General features: G+C 40.5%; 2 protein-coding genes across 2 annotated transcripts in view; one reads left to right on the forward strand and one right to left on the reverse strand.

The window, feature by feature from the left end:
* Positions 1–4,661, forward strand: part of LOC103193074 (24-hydroxycholesterol 7-alpha-hydroxylase) — a 129,786-nt gene extending 125,125 nt beyond the window's left edge. Inside the window, exons 11-12 of the mRNA XM_007936171.2 lie at positions 142–229; positions 4,590–4,661. Of these exons, the coding sequence (XP_007934362.1) occupies positions 142–229; positions 4,590–4,661 (160 nt within the window). The remainder of the gene's footprint in view (positions 1–141; positions 230–4,589) is intronic.
* Positions 4,662–13,724: 9,063 nt separating this feature from the next.
* LOC103193170 (importin subunit alpha-1-like) overlaps positions 13,725–14,115 on the reverse strand; it is a 2,279-nt gene continuing 1,888 nt past the window's right edge. Inside the window, 1 exon segment of the mRNA XM_007936298.1 lies at positions 13,725–13,765. Coding sequence (XP_007934489.1) covers positions 13,725–13,765 — 41 coding nt within the window.

Here is a 14,115-nt window from a genome sequence, read left to right on the forward strand (position 1 = left end):
AGTAAGTTCCTTTACCTTTTCATAGTAAAAATTTATATTGCAAAGAAAAACATAATTGCTGTGAAATATTTGCAGTTTCTAGATATTCTCTGTGAGTAGATACTTTTGCGACCAAGTAACTCTTTTATATTTTTACTTCAGGTGGTTTGCTCTCTTAGAGATTCAAATCTGTGTTATTTTAACTCTTTATAAATATGACTGTACTCTTCTGGACTCATTACCAAAACAGGTAAGTGTTTTCAGAATTTTAAATATCATGATGGCTTAATTTACTAGAGATGAGCTGACTGGTCCTCACTTAGGCCTGGTCTTAGCAAGTGGCTTAGATTGAACCAGACTGAGAAGAGATTTTGTTTCCTTTATGCAAAGATCTAATCTATGTGCCTCACTATCAAAAGGCCAGAGGAGCATGGTGGTGTCATGGTTAAGTGTTTGGAGGTTCAAACTGCTGACTTTTTGGTTAGCAGTGGAGCACTTTAACCACAGCACCACCAGGGCTCCTAGAAATTTAGGAAAGGTCAGTTTAATTCCATTGTTGTAGCCATTTTGAAAACTTTGGATAAAAGCTACTATTTAAACTGAGGCTGAAGCTCTGCACTTAATCACTGAGAAGTCAGGGTTGCTCGCATAGCATTTTGTGCTTTGATTTTCTCTTGATGTAGTTAAGATAATGTGCAAAGGGATAAATAAAACTTTTGGGTGACATTTCAATAGAAAGCATATATGAGCATAATGAAACAGAAAATATAAAGATCCACATCTCAGCACTTTCCTTGGATGTCTTGTGCACTTATATTTTGAGCATAAGTAATTATCAGTGATGAAGAGCTCTCAAAATTCTACAATAAAATATAAATCAAAGCACTTTTCGCAAAGGTTCTCAGCTGGGTAGTTTTGTTGACAAAATGAAGGTTAGGGCAGTCTTTACAGACACAGATACCATATACTGATTCCTGCTCTCCTGAGTTAGATGACACAACTTGTCCTGGGACTGGCCCAGCATAGAAATATTGTTCCACCAACAAGCAGGTACAGGAATGCCTTTTCAGATAGAAAGGATGACATTATGAACACTATGTGAAACTTAACCTTGGAAACCAGTAATTTTGACCAGTTCTCTAGGGAAGATTTATCCCAACAGTTTCTTTCTAGCTAAAAATTCTGTTGTTAGGTGTCGTTGAGACAGTTCTGACTCATAGTGAACTTATGTACAACAGACTGAAACACTGGCCTGCACCATCCTCACAAGTGTTGCCATACTTGAGCCCACTGTTGCAGCTACTGTGTCAATCAATCTTGTTGAGGGTCTTCTTCCTTTTTGCTGACCTTCTACTGTAGCAAGCATGATGTCCTTCTCCAGGGACTCTAGATGACTTATCCAAACTACATCAGATGAAGTCTCACCATCATTGCTTTTAAGGAGCTTTCTGGCTGTACTTCTTCCAAATCAAACTTGCTTATTCTTCTGGCAGTCAGTACTATAAGACAAAGGCATCAATTCATCTTTGATCTTCTTATTCACTGTCTAGCTTTCACATGCATATGATGCAATTGAAAATACCATGACTAAGGTGGGTCAGACTCACCTTAATCCTTAAAGTAACATCTTTGCTTTTTAACACTTTAAAGAAGTCTTTTGCAGCAGATTTGCGCAATGCAAATTTGATTTCTCAACTGCTGCTTCCGTGGGCATTAATGTGGTTCTCAGTAAAATGAAATCCTTGACAACTTCAATCTTTTCCGTTTATCATGATGTTGCTTATTGGTCCAGTTGTGAAGAGTTTTGTTTTCTTTATGTTGAGGTGTAATCCATACTGAGAGCTGTAATCTTTGATCTTCCTCAGTAAATGCTTATAGTACTCTTTGCTTTAATCAAGCAAGATTGTATCATCTGCATATTACAGGTTCTTAATGAGTCTTCCTCCAATCCTGATGCCTCATTCTTCATCATATAGTCTACCTTCTCATATTATTTGTTCAGCATATAAATCGAATAAATATGGTGAAGGGATACAACGTTATACCTTTCCTGATTTTAAATTACATAATATTCTGTTGTTCTTTTTGAACAACTGCCCATTGACCAAAATGGCCAATACCGATCCATTTCAGTTCACTGTTGCCTAAAATACTGACCTTTATGCATTCCATTTCATTTTTGACAACTTCCAATTTTCCTAGATTCATACAATAATTCTATTAGCTGCATTTAATGTATTATCTTGTTTTACATACATGCTATCTCTGTTTTGACAGTCTATGAACAGTTTTTAAAACTGTTCTCTGTTTGTAAAAAGTACAAAATCTAGATGAATTCTCATGATCCAGTATTACATTTCACAATGGTTTTTTTTTAGAAATAGAAAGTTGAGTTGAAATTATTTAATTTATTGGATTAGCTGTAATAAATTGTAAAATGAGGTGATCAAAAAATGCAGGAAATAACCCCCAAATGTCCAAGCTCTAGTACTAGACAGGAGGGGATGTATTGTCAGGGCATTTTCTGGACAATGCTGTCAAGGAAGTGCAAGTCATTCCTTAGTTCCCTGAAGTTAAACTTCGAAACAAACTTCCCCAAGGGAATTTACCTTCCACAGTACAAAAATCAAATGCTAGAATTTTAAAATTTAATTTTTCAACAGTCCAGTGTTTCATTTCATTTCAAAGTATCTTCAGAAATTTCCAGAATTTCTTAGTTTAATTTAATTTCGAGTCTCTTCCATTAAGAATTGAACAAAACAAAGCAATGATGAGACACTGCAAAGCTTTTGAGGAGCCATGATTGAAGAGCAAGGCTCTGATGTTGGCAATGGGGCTGTTCCCTCATGAGCATTTGTAGGAGACCACTTCAATTCACTTGCAAAAGCAAGCACTTTTTTGCTAACATAGTAGGGATTTCATGTTTGTTTGCTTTTGTTTTGCTTTACCTTTTGGGGGAGATCATGGACTCTGAGAAAAACTCACAAAAACCTATAGATCTCTTTTCTAGAAAAGTACATGTCTGTCCATACTCACGAAATTGTGGATTCAATTGCAGGGGTTCAAGGAAACCTTGCAACTTATTCTATTAACTCCCCAAACAATCCCCTTTCTATTGAGCCCATTCTGATTTACCTAAATTGGTTGTACTTCATCTTTCCTCACTACTCATCTCCTCCCAACTCCCTGAGGCTGACAGGACAAAGTCCTTAAGTTGCTTTTTTTTTTTAAGCTCCTAGGGAGCTCTGGTAGCATAGTGCCTAAGGCGCTTGACTGCTAACCAGAAGGCTGGTGGTTCAAACCCACCAGCCACTCCTCGGAAGGAAGGTTGGGCAATCCTACTTCCGTAGTGATACTGCCTCGGAAACCCAAGGAGGGGTCGCTATGAGTCGGGGCCGACTCGATGGCACATAACAACAACAACAACAACAAGCCTCAACAAAAGGAGCCTTGGTTGTGCAGTGGTTAAAACACTTGGCTGTTAACTGAAAGGTGGTCAGTTCTAACCCACCAACTGGTTCATGGGAGAAAGACTTAGCAGTCTACTTCTGTAAAGATTTACGGCCTTGGAAACCCTATGGGGCAGTTCTACTCTATCCTATAGGGTGGCTGAATCAGAATGGACTTGACAGCATACATTACCACCACCACCATCACCACCAAGCCTCAACTATTTCTTTGTATTATTTGCAAAAAAACTGACTTTCTTCTCTGCTTCTACCTCCCTCCCATATACCTTCACACCTTGTTTGTAACTATTCATGTTATGTGTCACCAAGTCCACTCCATCTCATAGTGACCCTGTAGGACAGAGTAGAATTCCCTATAGAGTTTCCTAAGCTGTAATCTTTATGGGAACAGATTGCCAAGTCTTTTCTCTGGAAAAGCTGATGGGTTCAAACTGCTGGCCTTTCTTTTCCAATTAGCAACCAAGGGCTTAAATGTTGTGCACCAGGGTTCCTTGTTTGTAACTGGGAAGAAAGAAATCAAAAGAATATTTAGCACTCACAAGATATCCTTTTAGAAAATTGTGATCGTAGTCTAAAACCAAACCAAACTTACTGATGTCAAGTCAATCCTGACTCATAGTGACCCCTTCGTGGGTTTCCAAGGTGGTATCTCTACAGAAGTAGATTGTCCAATCTTCCTTCCAAGGAGTGGCTGGTGGGTCTAATACTCTGTAAATAGTGGTTCACACTACCAATACCGTGTTGTTTCTTAAACACTTAAAGCATGTGGAATACTGATTTCACCTAGTGATTAAAAATGAAGTCACTGGTTTTGAGCCAGAATGTAGAAAGAACCTCATTTGTGGTGTCCTCTTTAGCCCGAGCTACTGGGCCTGTCAGACCAGTAGCTTTGGGGTCTGTGGAACTGTGAAGAGCCTGCTATTATGGCAAGGGCTTTTCTTCCTTTCCTGTTCCTGGAATGGAAATCTAAAGTTGACTCTTGACATTGTGAAACTTAAAGATACAAACATCTCTCATCCTTCCAAACCTAAACTTTGTACCTTACAGCGAAAACTGTAATTGAATAAATCTTAGGCTGGAAAATGTTGGTTGGGTCCTGTCTCTTTAATTTCTATATTTCTTCTCTATCTTTGCTTTTAGAGTTTTCTCCATTTGGTCGGTGTCCAGCAACCAGAAGGACAATGCCGGATTGAATATAAACAAAGAAAATGATGCTTGCTCGGCCTCAGGAGAGCCAGGGCCTCCAGGAGTAACTGCCACCCATCAGCCACTGTCCACTAACTGACCACTGTGCACCCAGACCTAAGCTCCACTGAAGCATGCTGTTTAACTGTGTCTTAGGATTTAGTTAAAAAAATTGTCCTAATAGTGCATATGCTTGGTATCTTAAGAGTAGACCAAAAATCTGACATTATCCTCACTGCTACAGAGACCTGAGGACTTGGTTTATGGGAAAATGTTTAAATGACCAAAAGACAAGCCAACAAAAAAAGACATTTCTTAAGAAATTAGAATTTAGTTTTCATGCATACCTGGATTAAAACTTTAAATAAAAGTAATATTTGAATCAAATTCTATGTGCATGAATTCACTGTGAAAGCAGCATACTTAAATTTCTATTCTGAAAAAAACTGTCTTAGATGCTAAAAAAAAAATAATGATTTCTGGAAAATTTCTATTTTTCTTAATATGATTCTTAACCGACACTTGGAATTCTTAAGTTCTATTAATGTTATCTTACTCTAATGCTAAATGTGTAAGTAAACTTTTCTAAATCTATGGGAACAGGGACCCTATCCTACACTCATTTCTGAATTCCACTACAGCAATGACAGCACCTCTCTATAGGACATATTCAATAAGTGGATGTTGATTGATGCATTAATTTGCATTTTAATGAAGATGAAAGAACTCTTGTCTCAAGGTTTTTGCAATTATAGTTTTAAAGAGATAATACTTTGCTGATGCCTAGAAACACAAATATAATGATAAGTCAAGGCAAAAACTACATTTGAATCTATTACTAAGGACTTTAAGATTGTGAAATATTTAGCATGAAATATAAAAGAGAAATCCTAACATGTTCAAGGAAAACATATGACACTAATAACAGAGTGAACAGTGATGGCATTATTCATCCTGTAGAATTTGATTAAATTCTGCTGCCTCCTCTATGTCACAATAAGTAAGCTTCGTAGGGCACATTGTTGTCTTGCTCCCCTGTACTAAATTACCACATGGGATTGATAATAATTTCTTAGTCATCTATTTCCTACCAAAAAACAGATAACTCCCTAGGAGAAAATTAAATACTTTGAGGTGCATTAACTCTTCCAGACTATTGTAACAACGACTTGAAGCTTAGCTAGCAGCTTGTAGCTTAGCTAAGCAGGCTCAGGGGTCTGCCGACACAAGAGTCTGAAGAAAGCACTTTATAAATTGTCCACAGCAGCCCCAAGAACTGCAGACCACAACCTGGCAGGTTCTGCTAAATATAGCAGGTGTGTTCTTAAGCACTGAGAGTCCTGCCAAACAGCTGAGGCCCACAGTGAAGCACTGTATTTGCATATAATACCCACTTCAGCTAAATATGCCTGCACTCCAGGCTAGTGGAGCTCACCAAAGAGAAAATAAAAAATAGGAACTTGACCTTGGTTGTTTATCTCCTTATTTTTACACAGTAAGAATGATTGTTAGCTGACAAGTTTATGTATTTTGCAAAAGAATGCAGGAGATCTGTTAACCTTTGAAATAATGAAGGGTAAGAGAAAATACTGAAACTTTTTCTTAGAGGTTCAACGTTTCCCTTCCCTTTCCTAGCTGGGAAGTCATATTTATGCTTATACTTACATGGTTAAATTACACATTCTCATGTTTTAACCTGGGTTTTTCTAAAAGTAGAACCTGAAGAAAGGGCGTATGTTCCTTTAGGATAATTTATTTGGAAGGTGACTCCAGGCAGCAGAAGTGAGGGAGCAGGAAGAGAAGAAGCCAATATTAGGGTTGTGTGGATAGGTAGAAGTCCAGAATTGTCCACCTAAGGACAGGAGGTAGGAACATTTATCAACTAGCTCTTGTTTTCGACTGAATGATGATTACCCCTGGGATCATGATGATTACCCTTGGGATCACTAACCCTGCACTTCCAAGCTTTCTCTCTGGGTGGACTGAGCAAGTTCTCACAGTGATAGAGAATTTCTAGGATAGTCAGCATGAGGTGAGTGTGAGTTTGCACAGAATTGTTCACTGCAGCTGAAATTGGGCTTGGACTAAAGGAATGTGACATGGGGGCACCACAGGCATCTAATACCCTCCACTCCTTGTACCCCTCAGATCTGCTCATCCTCCATGTTAAGGCAAATCATCACCAAGTCTTCAAAGTGCCAGGCCCCAATCTCTACTAAATACCTAGAACACAAAGATAATACAAGAAAATACAGCCTCTATTGCTGCAACGGGAGCTCTGGTAGCATAGTGGCTAAGGCACTTGACTGCTAACCAGAAGGCTGGCGGTTCAAACCCACCAGCCACTCCTCGGAAGGAAGGTTGGGCAATCCTACTTCCGTAGTGATACTGCCTCGGAAACCCAAGGAGGGGTCGCTATGAGTCAGGGCTGACTCGACGGCACATAACAACAACAACAACAACATTGCTGCAACAGGCTCTGAAGCCATCATGAATATTCATCATCTCACTCCACCTCCCTTCCTAGATTTCCCTCACCCTGGGGCAACCTCAAACTGGTCTAGACTGCTTTCCTGGTGAGACTATATCCCTCAGGGATGTGAGTCCTTAGTTGTCTTGCTTTTGTCAAATTATCACCAGACAGCAAAGTACAAGGAGATGCTCCAGTGAATAAATCATTCCTCTCTCCATTGTGTAACAGCAACTTTATCTCCTTAGGGTAATCTCAGTCCATTTCCTCTGTGAAAGTAGTAACTCCCTTCTTCAATGGTCTACCAGCATGAGGAGCCCTGAAAGATTAGGTGGCAACTGGAGCTTCAGTTTCAGTAGAAACATTACTGTGTCACCCAGTGGAAGTATCCCCCCGCACCCCATGGGAACCAGCAGAGCCTAAGGTATCAGGTAAAGGAAGCACATATTCCTCATATGATTCATTGGGAGTAATTGTGAGAAAGGTCAATCATATTTCAAACTTTTTTTCCCCAACCTGTGTATTGTAGCTACTGGGGACAATAACACCGTATATCACCCATTAGATTAAGTGGATTGGGTGCATAGAATTCATTGGATATATACAGCGCAGAACTCCAGCTTTCCAAAGTATCATGCCTAAAATAGCACCTTACTGTTTCCAGATGATATGGTATGTGATAATATCAATGGAGCTCTTATTCATGGCCCATATCATTAGATTTCTTTGCCATAAAATAGATCCTGTGTTCAGAAGTGATATTAGGAGAGAGCCCATGCTGATATAGCAGGCATATTGTAAAACCTCTGATGGTGCTGCTGACATAGGCCATGCAGGCAGAGAAGGCAAACAAATAGCAGAAATAGGTGTCAATTCCAGGAAAGATGAATTCCTGCCCTCTCCCCTTGAGAAGAGTTCCAAGTGTCTGCCTCTCCCCTTGAGAGATGAATCATAATAAGAGCTCAGCATTATTCTCTGCACCCAGCAGGTCAGATATTCAGCAGTGGCAGTAGCTAGATCAGCTTTGGTACAAGCAGAGTTTCTATCTTTTCAACCATACCTACACTATTCATGGATATATTGAGTGAGAGTGGAGTGGCAGAACAGAGAGGCAGGCTTGACAACAATAAGATAAATCATCCTGTCCACCTGATTGTTGAAAGCATTCCCCTGCAGTGGATGCTCTCTGCAACTGAGCTAATAACCATTAAAGTTTTGTTCAGGACGTCTCATCAGTCTGAAATGTTAGTGGAAAAGTTGGATTCATGGGAATTGGGATTTTGTCCATTGGATGAATATGAGACAAGAGAGGTAAGTGTGGTTGAAGATAAGCCATTGACTATCAGGTAGATAGGGATAGAAGTGGAGGCAAAAGAAATAGTTGGGTTAGTATCTAGACTCCTTGTGGGGTTGAAAAATAAGTGTAAGGGGAGTGAAAGAGTGAGAGAGCTGGAAGGGTAAAAGGTTGTGTGGCTAGAGGGTAGACTCTAAATTTCCTATCTCAGAAAACAAACACTTAGGGGTGGGATGACAAAAGTTCATGTGTGGCCATGTGAGGGATGGCTAAAGCAGTGAGTAGATAAGAAAAATGGAATTATAAGTGTAGTTCTGACCATGTTTTAAAACAAATATAGCATCACTTATATGCAGAACGTCTTTGTGGAGGGCGCCGTCATGGCACTTACTTGTCCTAGCAAAAGTTAACCTTCCTTTTCCTTGCTCAAAGGAGAGAAATAGGCACAGATCATAATTCATTTTTTACCCAGCAACCTGAAGCAAAAATGAGTTCATGTATTTACTGACAGAATTGCAGAACAAAATGGTGGACCACTGGAAACTTGTAATTCAAGCAAGAAATGGGGAGATGAGGCCATTAGAATTTAAATTAGAAAATCACTTGTTGAAACATATGTAACCATTAGGGACTTTTCTATTCATTTGTTGTTGTGTTGCTATTGGATTGATTCTGACTCACGGGGACTCTGTATGACAGAGTAGAACTTCCCCATAGGATTTCCTAGGCTCTAATCTCTATAGGAACAGAACTATTCATGTAGAGGCAAGATTTTAAAGTGAAAAGAGAGAAAGAGTAATGCTCTACAGTCACTTCACTTTGTGATTGGAGTTCTGACTCTCGGAATTTTGCTCTGATAGGGAACTCTTAAGGAGCCTTGGTGGCACAATAGTTAAGCACTGGGCCGCTAACCAAAAGGTTGGCAGTTCGAACTAACCTAGAGGCTCAGTGGGAGAAAGACCTGGCAATTCACTCCCATAAAGATTACAGACTAGAAAATCCTGTGAGGCTGTTCTACTCTGTCATATGGGATCCCTATGAGTCAAAAATCGGTTCCAGGTAAACTCACAATGGAAAACTCTTAATAATAGTCACAAATGAGGTGCAGGTGAGTCTTCTGCCACCTGGCCCCACACTGTTCAGTGAACTAGCACTGGCGCCTGGGGTTGTCTCCTGTGAGTGTGCAGACTGGGAGTAGTCAACAGCACCTAGGTTCTATCAATAGCTTCCTGTTTTAAAAAGTTTTTAGAATAAATGTCTTCATTTTTCTCCATTAGTATTGGGTTTGGATATTTCAATAACTTGCTAGAAGTTTGCTGATGTTAGTTTTTAAAATCTTATTTATTTGTTTATTTGGTATTTTAATAAATGGGCATCAGTAGTCATTGACAAAGATGGAAATTGTGTTAAAATATTTATTTTCTTGACAAAATGCCCACTACTTTCTTGAAAACATAATACAAGCTTTTATCTTCTGAACAATTACTGTGTACCAGATACTTTGCTAAACCCATGTCATGCATCCCTTAATTTAAATTTCACATTAATCCAGTGAGTTGGGTGTGGTCCCATTTTCATTTCTATCTTACAAATGAGTCTCTGGGTGGTACAAATGGTTAACATGCTCAGCTACTAACTAAAAAGTTAGAGGTTTGAGTACCCAGAGGTACGTCGGAAGAAAGACTTGGTGGTCGACTTTTGAAAATTCAGCCATTGAAAACCTATGGAGCACAGTTCTATTCTGACACACAGGGGGTCGCCACAAGTAGGGGTTGCCATGGGTTGGAGTCAACTCAAGGGCTTTTTTTTTTTTTTTTTCAGTTTTGCAATTGAGAACACCATGGCTAAAAAGAGGCTGACTGCTATAGCTGAGGTCACACAGCTATTTAGTGGCAAAGGCATAATTTGAACTCAGAGGAGCTCTGGAAGCATAGTGCCTAAGGCACTTGACTGCTCACCAGAAGGTTGGCAGTTCAAACCCACCAGCCACTCCTCAGAAGGAAGGTTGGGCAATCCTACTTCCGTAGTGATACTGCCTCAGAAACCCAAGGAGGGGTCGCTATGAGTCGGGGCCGACTTGACGGCAAACAACAACAACAACAAGTCTAACTCTAGGACATGTCTTCATAACAGTTAATAGCACTGCATTACACTTGAAGGGGAAAATTTTATCTACATAAGGCAGCACCACTGACCTTGTGGTTATCATAACCCATGCTTGTGGCTCTCTCTTAACTCTTAAGGGAAAACCAAAAAAACCAAACTCACTGCCGTCGAGTTGGATCTGACTCACAATGACTCCTCCTTGGGTTTCCGAGGCAATGTGTCTGTGGAAGTAGATTGCCCAATCTTCCTTCCAAGGAGTGGCCGGTGGGTTTGAACTGCCAGCCATCTAGTTAGCAGTCAAATGCTTTAGGCACTACGCCACCAGAGCTCCTAACTTTTAAGGGAATAAGTGGTAAATTTGCTGTCTAGCCTACCTTAGGAAAGGAAGTGGAAAAGAAATCCTGTTGTGTGTCTCAGTTCCTTTCCTTCTCAGCTTCCTTCTCCAGACAGTGCCCCTTCCCTTGTGGGAATTGCAATTAAATGGCAAGAATCAGACCCAGCAGATGTGGGTCTTTTAATAAAAGTGTTCGATTAAAAACAACAACAGCAAAAAAAAAAAAAGAAAACCTTTTCAGTAAGGACATATAAATACATATCTTAAACAAATGTTATCAATTCCAGTTATGCATTTGTTTTGGTTACCTAGTGCCACTCAAGGAGCTCTGGTAGCATAGTGCTTAAGGCACTTGACTGCTAACTAGAAGGTGGGCGGTTCAAACCCACCAGCCACTCCCCGGAAGGAAGGTTGGGCAATCTACTTGCATAGTGATACAGCCTCAGAAATCCAAGGAGGGGTCACTATGAGTTGGGTCCAACTCGACAGCACACAACAACAACAACAGTGCCACTCTGACAGGAATATACCACAAATGAGATGGCTTTAACAAACAGGAGTTTATTCTCTTACATTTTGGAGACTTTAAGTCCAAGTTCACAGTGCCAGGCTCTAGGGGCTGGGTGAAAGCCCCCCAATCTTGGGCTTCAGCTCCCAGCCCACTGAAGCTGGAGGTTTTCTTCACTCCTATCGCTGATGGCTGCTGAGGCTGACAAACCCAAGATTGATACGTAAAAAGGCAGAGTCCCAATGTTACAAACAACATGGCAGGCCATTGATTCAAGTCAATTGAAAGTCCCAAGGTCAGCAAAACATGGCAGGTTGCTGAACAATGACAAGGCTATATGCAGGGTTCAAGCATGCTGCTAAAAGGGCAAGGAGGCCACATGTTCTGACCTCCTCTAATCCCACAAGAGGAAGGCAGAATCACCATCAATAGCCCAAGTCCTATTGCTGCAAGGCCAGACATGCTGCCTCCCTCCAGCCCTTTCTCCAACTGTTCCTCCCAAAGCACACACCACCTCTCTCCTGGGTTCGCTAATTCACTGCAGTGGCCACACAGAGCTCACAGATTATGGGGTTTATTAGGGAAGCACCACAGGCTACAATTCGAGTTCAGGAAAAATGCTCAGCCTCTCTCCCAGCCCACCGTCCCTCAGCCAACAGTCTCTCACAGTCTCTTTCCCAGCAGTGCTGGTCCCTCGGTGTCTCACTCAGCAATGTGTGTCTCTTGCGTCTCTTTCCCAGCAGCACGTGTCTCTTTCAAGAGCGTGTGTCTCTTTCGGCAGCACATCTTCCTCAACCAGCAGTCAGAAAGAGAGTTCTGCCTCTAGGAGGCGTCCTTTTGAGCTTGGCAGAGGGCCAAACCAACCAATCATAACAACAGAATTCTAAGCACCTGAGAGTGAGTCTCCTATAACATTGTGTTGTGCCATGCCCAACAGAAATAACCCAGGTGGATAACATTTACAATCGGGAGCTTCTCAGTTCATTCCACCACTGAGTTTACAATGACTTATGGGTAGAAAAGCCATACTAAATAATGACTTATGGGTAGAAAAGCCATACTAAGCAATTTACTTCACTGCACATGCCATAAACTAGAGACCATTCCCAAAGATGCTTCTTATATACAGGAAGCAGACCACATCCCTAAAGCAGCTACTCAGTTGCTCTAATAGATTCTACCATGGAGTTAATTACCAATCTCACCATGGGGAATAACTAAATCCAGCTGCCCAGTCATTCAACCAGGCCCAGCTAAATTGATACACAAACTTAACTACCACAGTATTATACCATGAATTATCTGTTAATAGCAGTTGGAATTATTTGGGAGCAGTATTCTACCTTGTTTCTTTGTAACAATAGACCTGGTCATAGACACCTGATTGGCCACAGGGTAAAGAAGATACATGAGTTTTCTTTTCTGGATGAGAGAGGGACTAGCTAGAGAGCAAATAAGTAAGTTTAAGCTTTCTTTTCAGATGACTTTGGAATTTGGGAAAAGGTTATAAAAGGAAATAAGAGCCTAGAGGAGGGGAAGTGGTGTTTACTTCAGGATTTATGTAAACTTTTATTTATTTAGTTAAAGATAGATAAGTTTTAAGCACAATACATCATTAGAGATATCAGCCTAACACCCTGCCTTCACTACTTAAGAAGAAAATGTTCAGTTAGGAAAAAATGTTATGTTGTGTCTTTGGAGGAAGATGTTCAGTAACTGGTGAAGACAACCCTCTAAGTGTGATGGTTTAATTGAATGATTACTTGAAGGCAGAAAAATGAAACAGATGAGTAAATTTTTAACATCTTTTGGCAGCCAACCTTCTCTTTTAACAAATTTATAAATTATCCAATAAAAAGACAGATCAAAGCTGATAAAAATCTGTATAGCAGATTTCACTTTTACCATTTAGTTGACTATATTTCATTGTTTATAGAACCTACTACAAACCTCTGCAGAGCTCTAGGGGACCATTTGGAAAGACCTTGCACTCTATAAATTGTATGGCAGAGACATTTACTGTCCTGTTAATGGGAGTAGACCACAACGCTTACCAACACACACAGGCACTTCCTCATTTTGCCAGAGCCTTGGCAATTAGGCTGGCTCATGTGACTAATGTTGACCAATGGGCTGGAAGAAGAAGTGATGAGTATCAAGGCTAAGCTGGAACATGGATGTATGGATATACATTGTCCTTATTCACCTCTTCCTCTGGTGCTATGACTCGGCAGCTATGCAGCAACAGGAAGGCAGAGCTTCCACTTGCCTGAGTCTTTGAGGGTCAGTGAGAGCCACCTTCCATCTGCCCCCTGCAACCTGCACTAGGGCACGACATGTGAGAGGGGAACACTGATGTTTGTTACAGGAAAATCTGCCTAAACAGTGTCTGGAGTGGAATTTTCTGATTCCTGTTCTTTTTTATACCGTTAGTTATTTTTACTCTAATCCAGCTTCATTTAGAAAAATACACAGTTAAGCATTCTTCATACCAGCTCAAGAGTGCCAAGATGATTATACTAAAATGGTATTGTGGATATGCTTTGCAATAACATTTTTTTTTTTTTTGAAGTAAAAGGAAAGGGTGGATTTTAATCTTTATTTACAGGGTACTGCTAGATAGGAATGAAGCTCTGGTAGCATAGTGGCTAAGTCACTTGCCTGCTAACCAGACGGCTGGCTGCTAACCAGAAGGCTGGCGGTTCAAACCCACCAGCCACTCCTCGGAAGGAAGGTTGGGCAATCCTACTTCCGTAGTGATACTGCCTC

The sequence above is a fragment of the Orycteropus afer genome, unplaced genomic scaffold (assembly GCF_000298275.1).
Source record: "Orycteropus afer afer isolate SDZICR_OR568_19922 unplaced genomic scaffold, OryAfe1.0 scaffold00034, whole genome shotgun sequence".
Classification (NCBI taxonomy): domain Eukaryota; kingdom Metazoa; phylum Chordata; class Mammalia; order Tubulidentata; family Orycteropodidae; genus Orycteropus; species Orycteropus afer.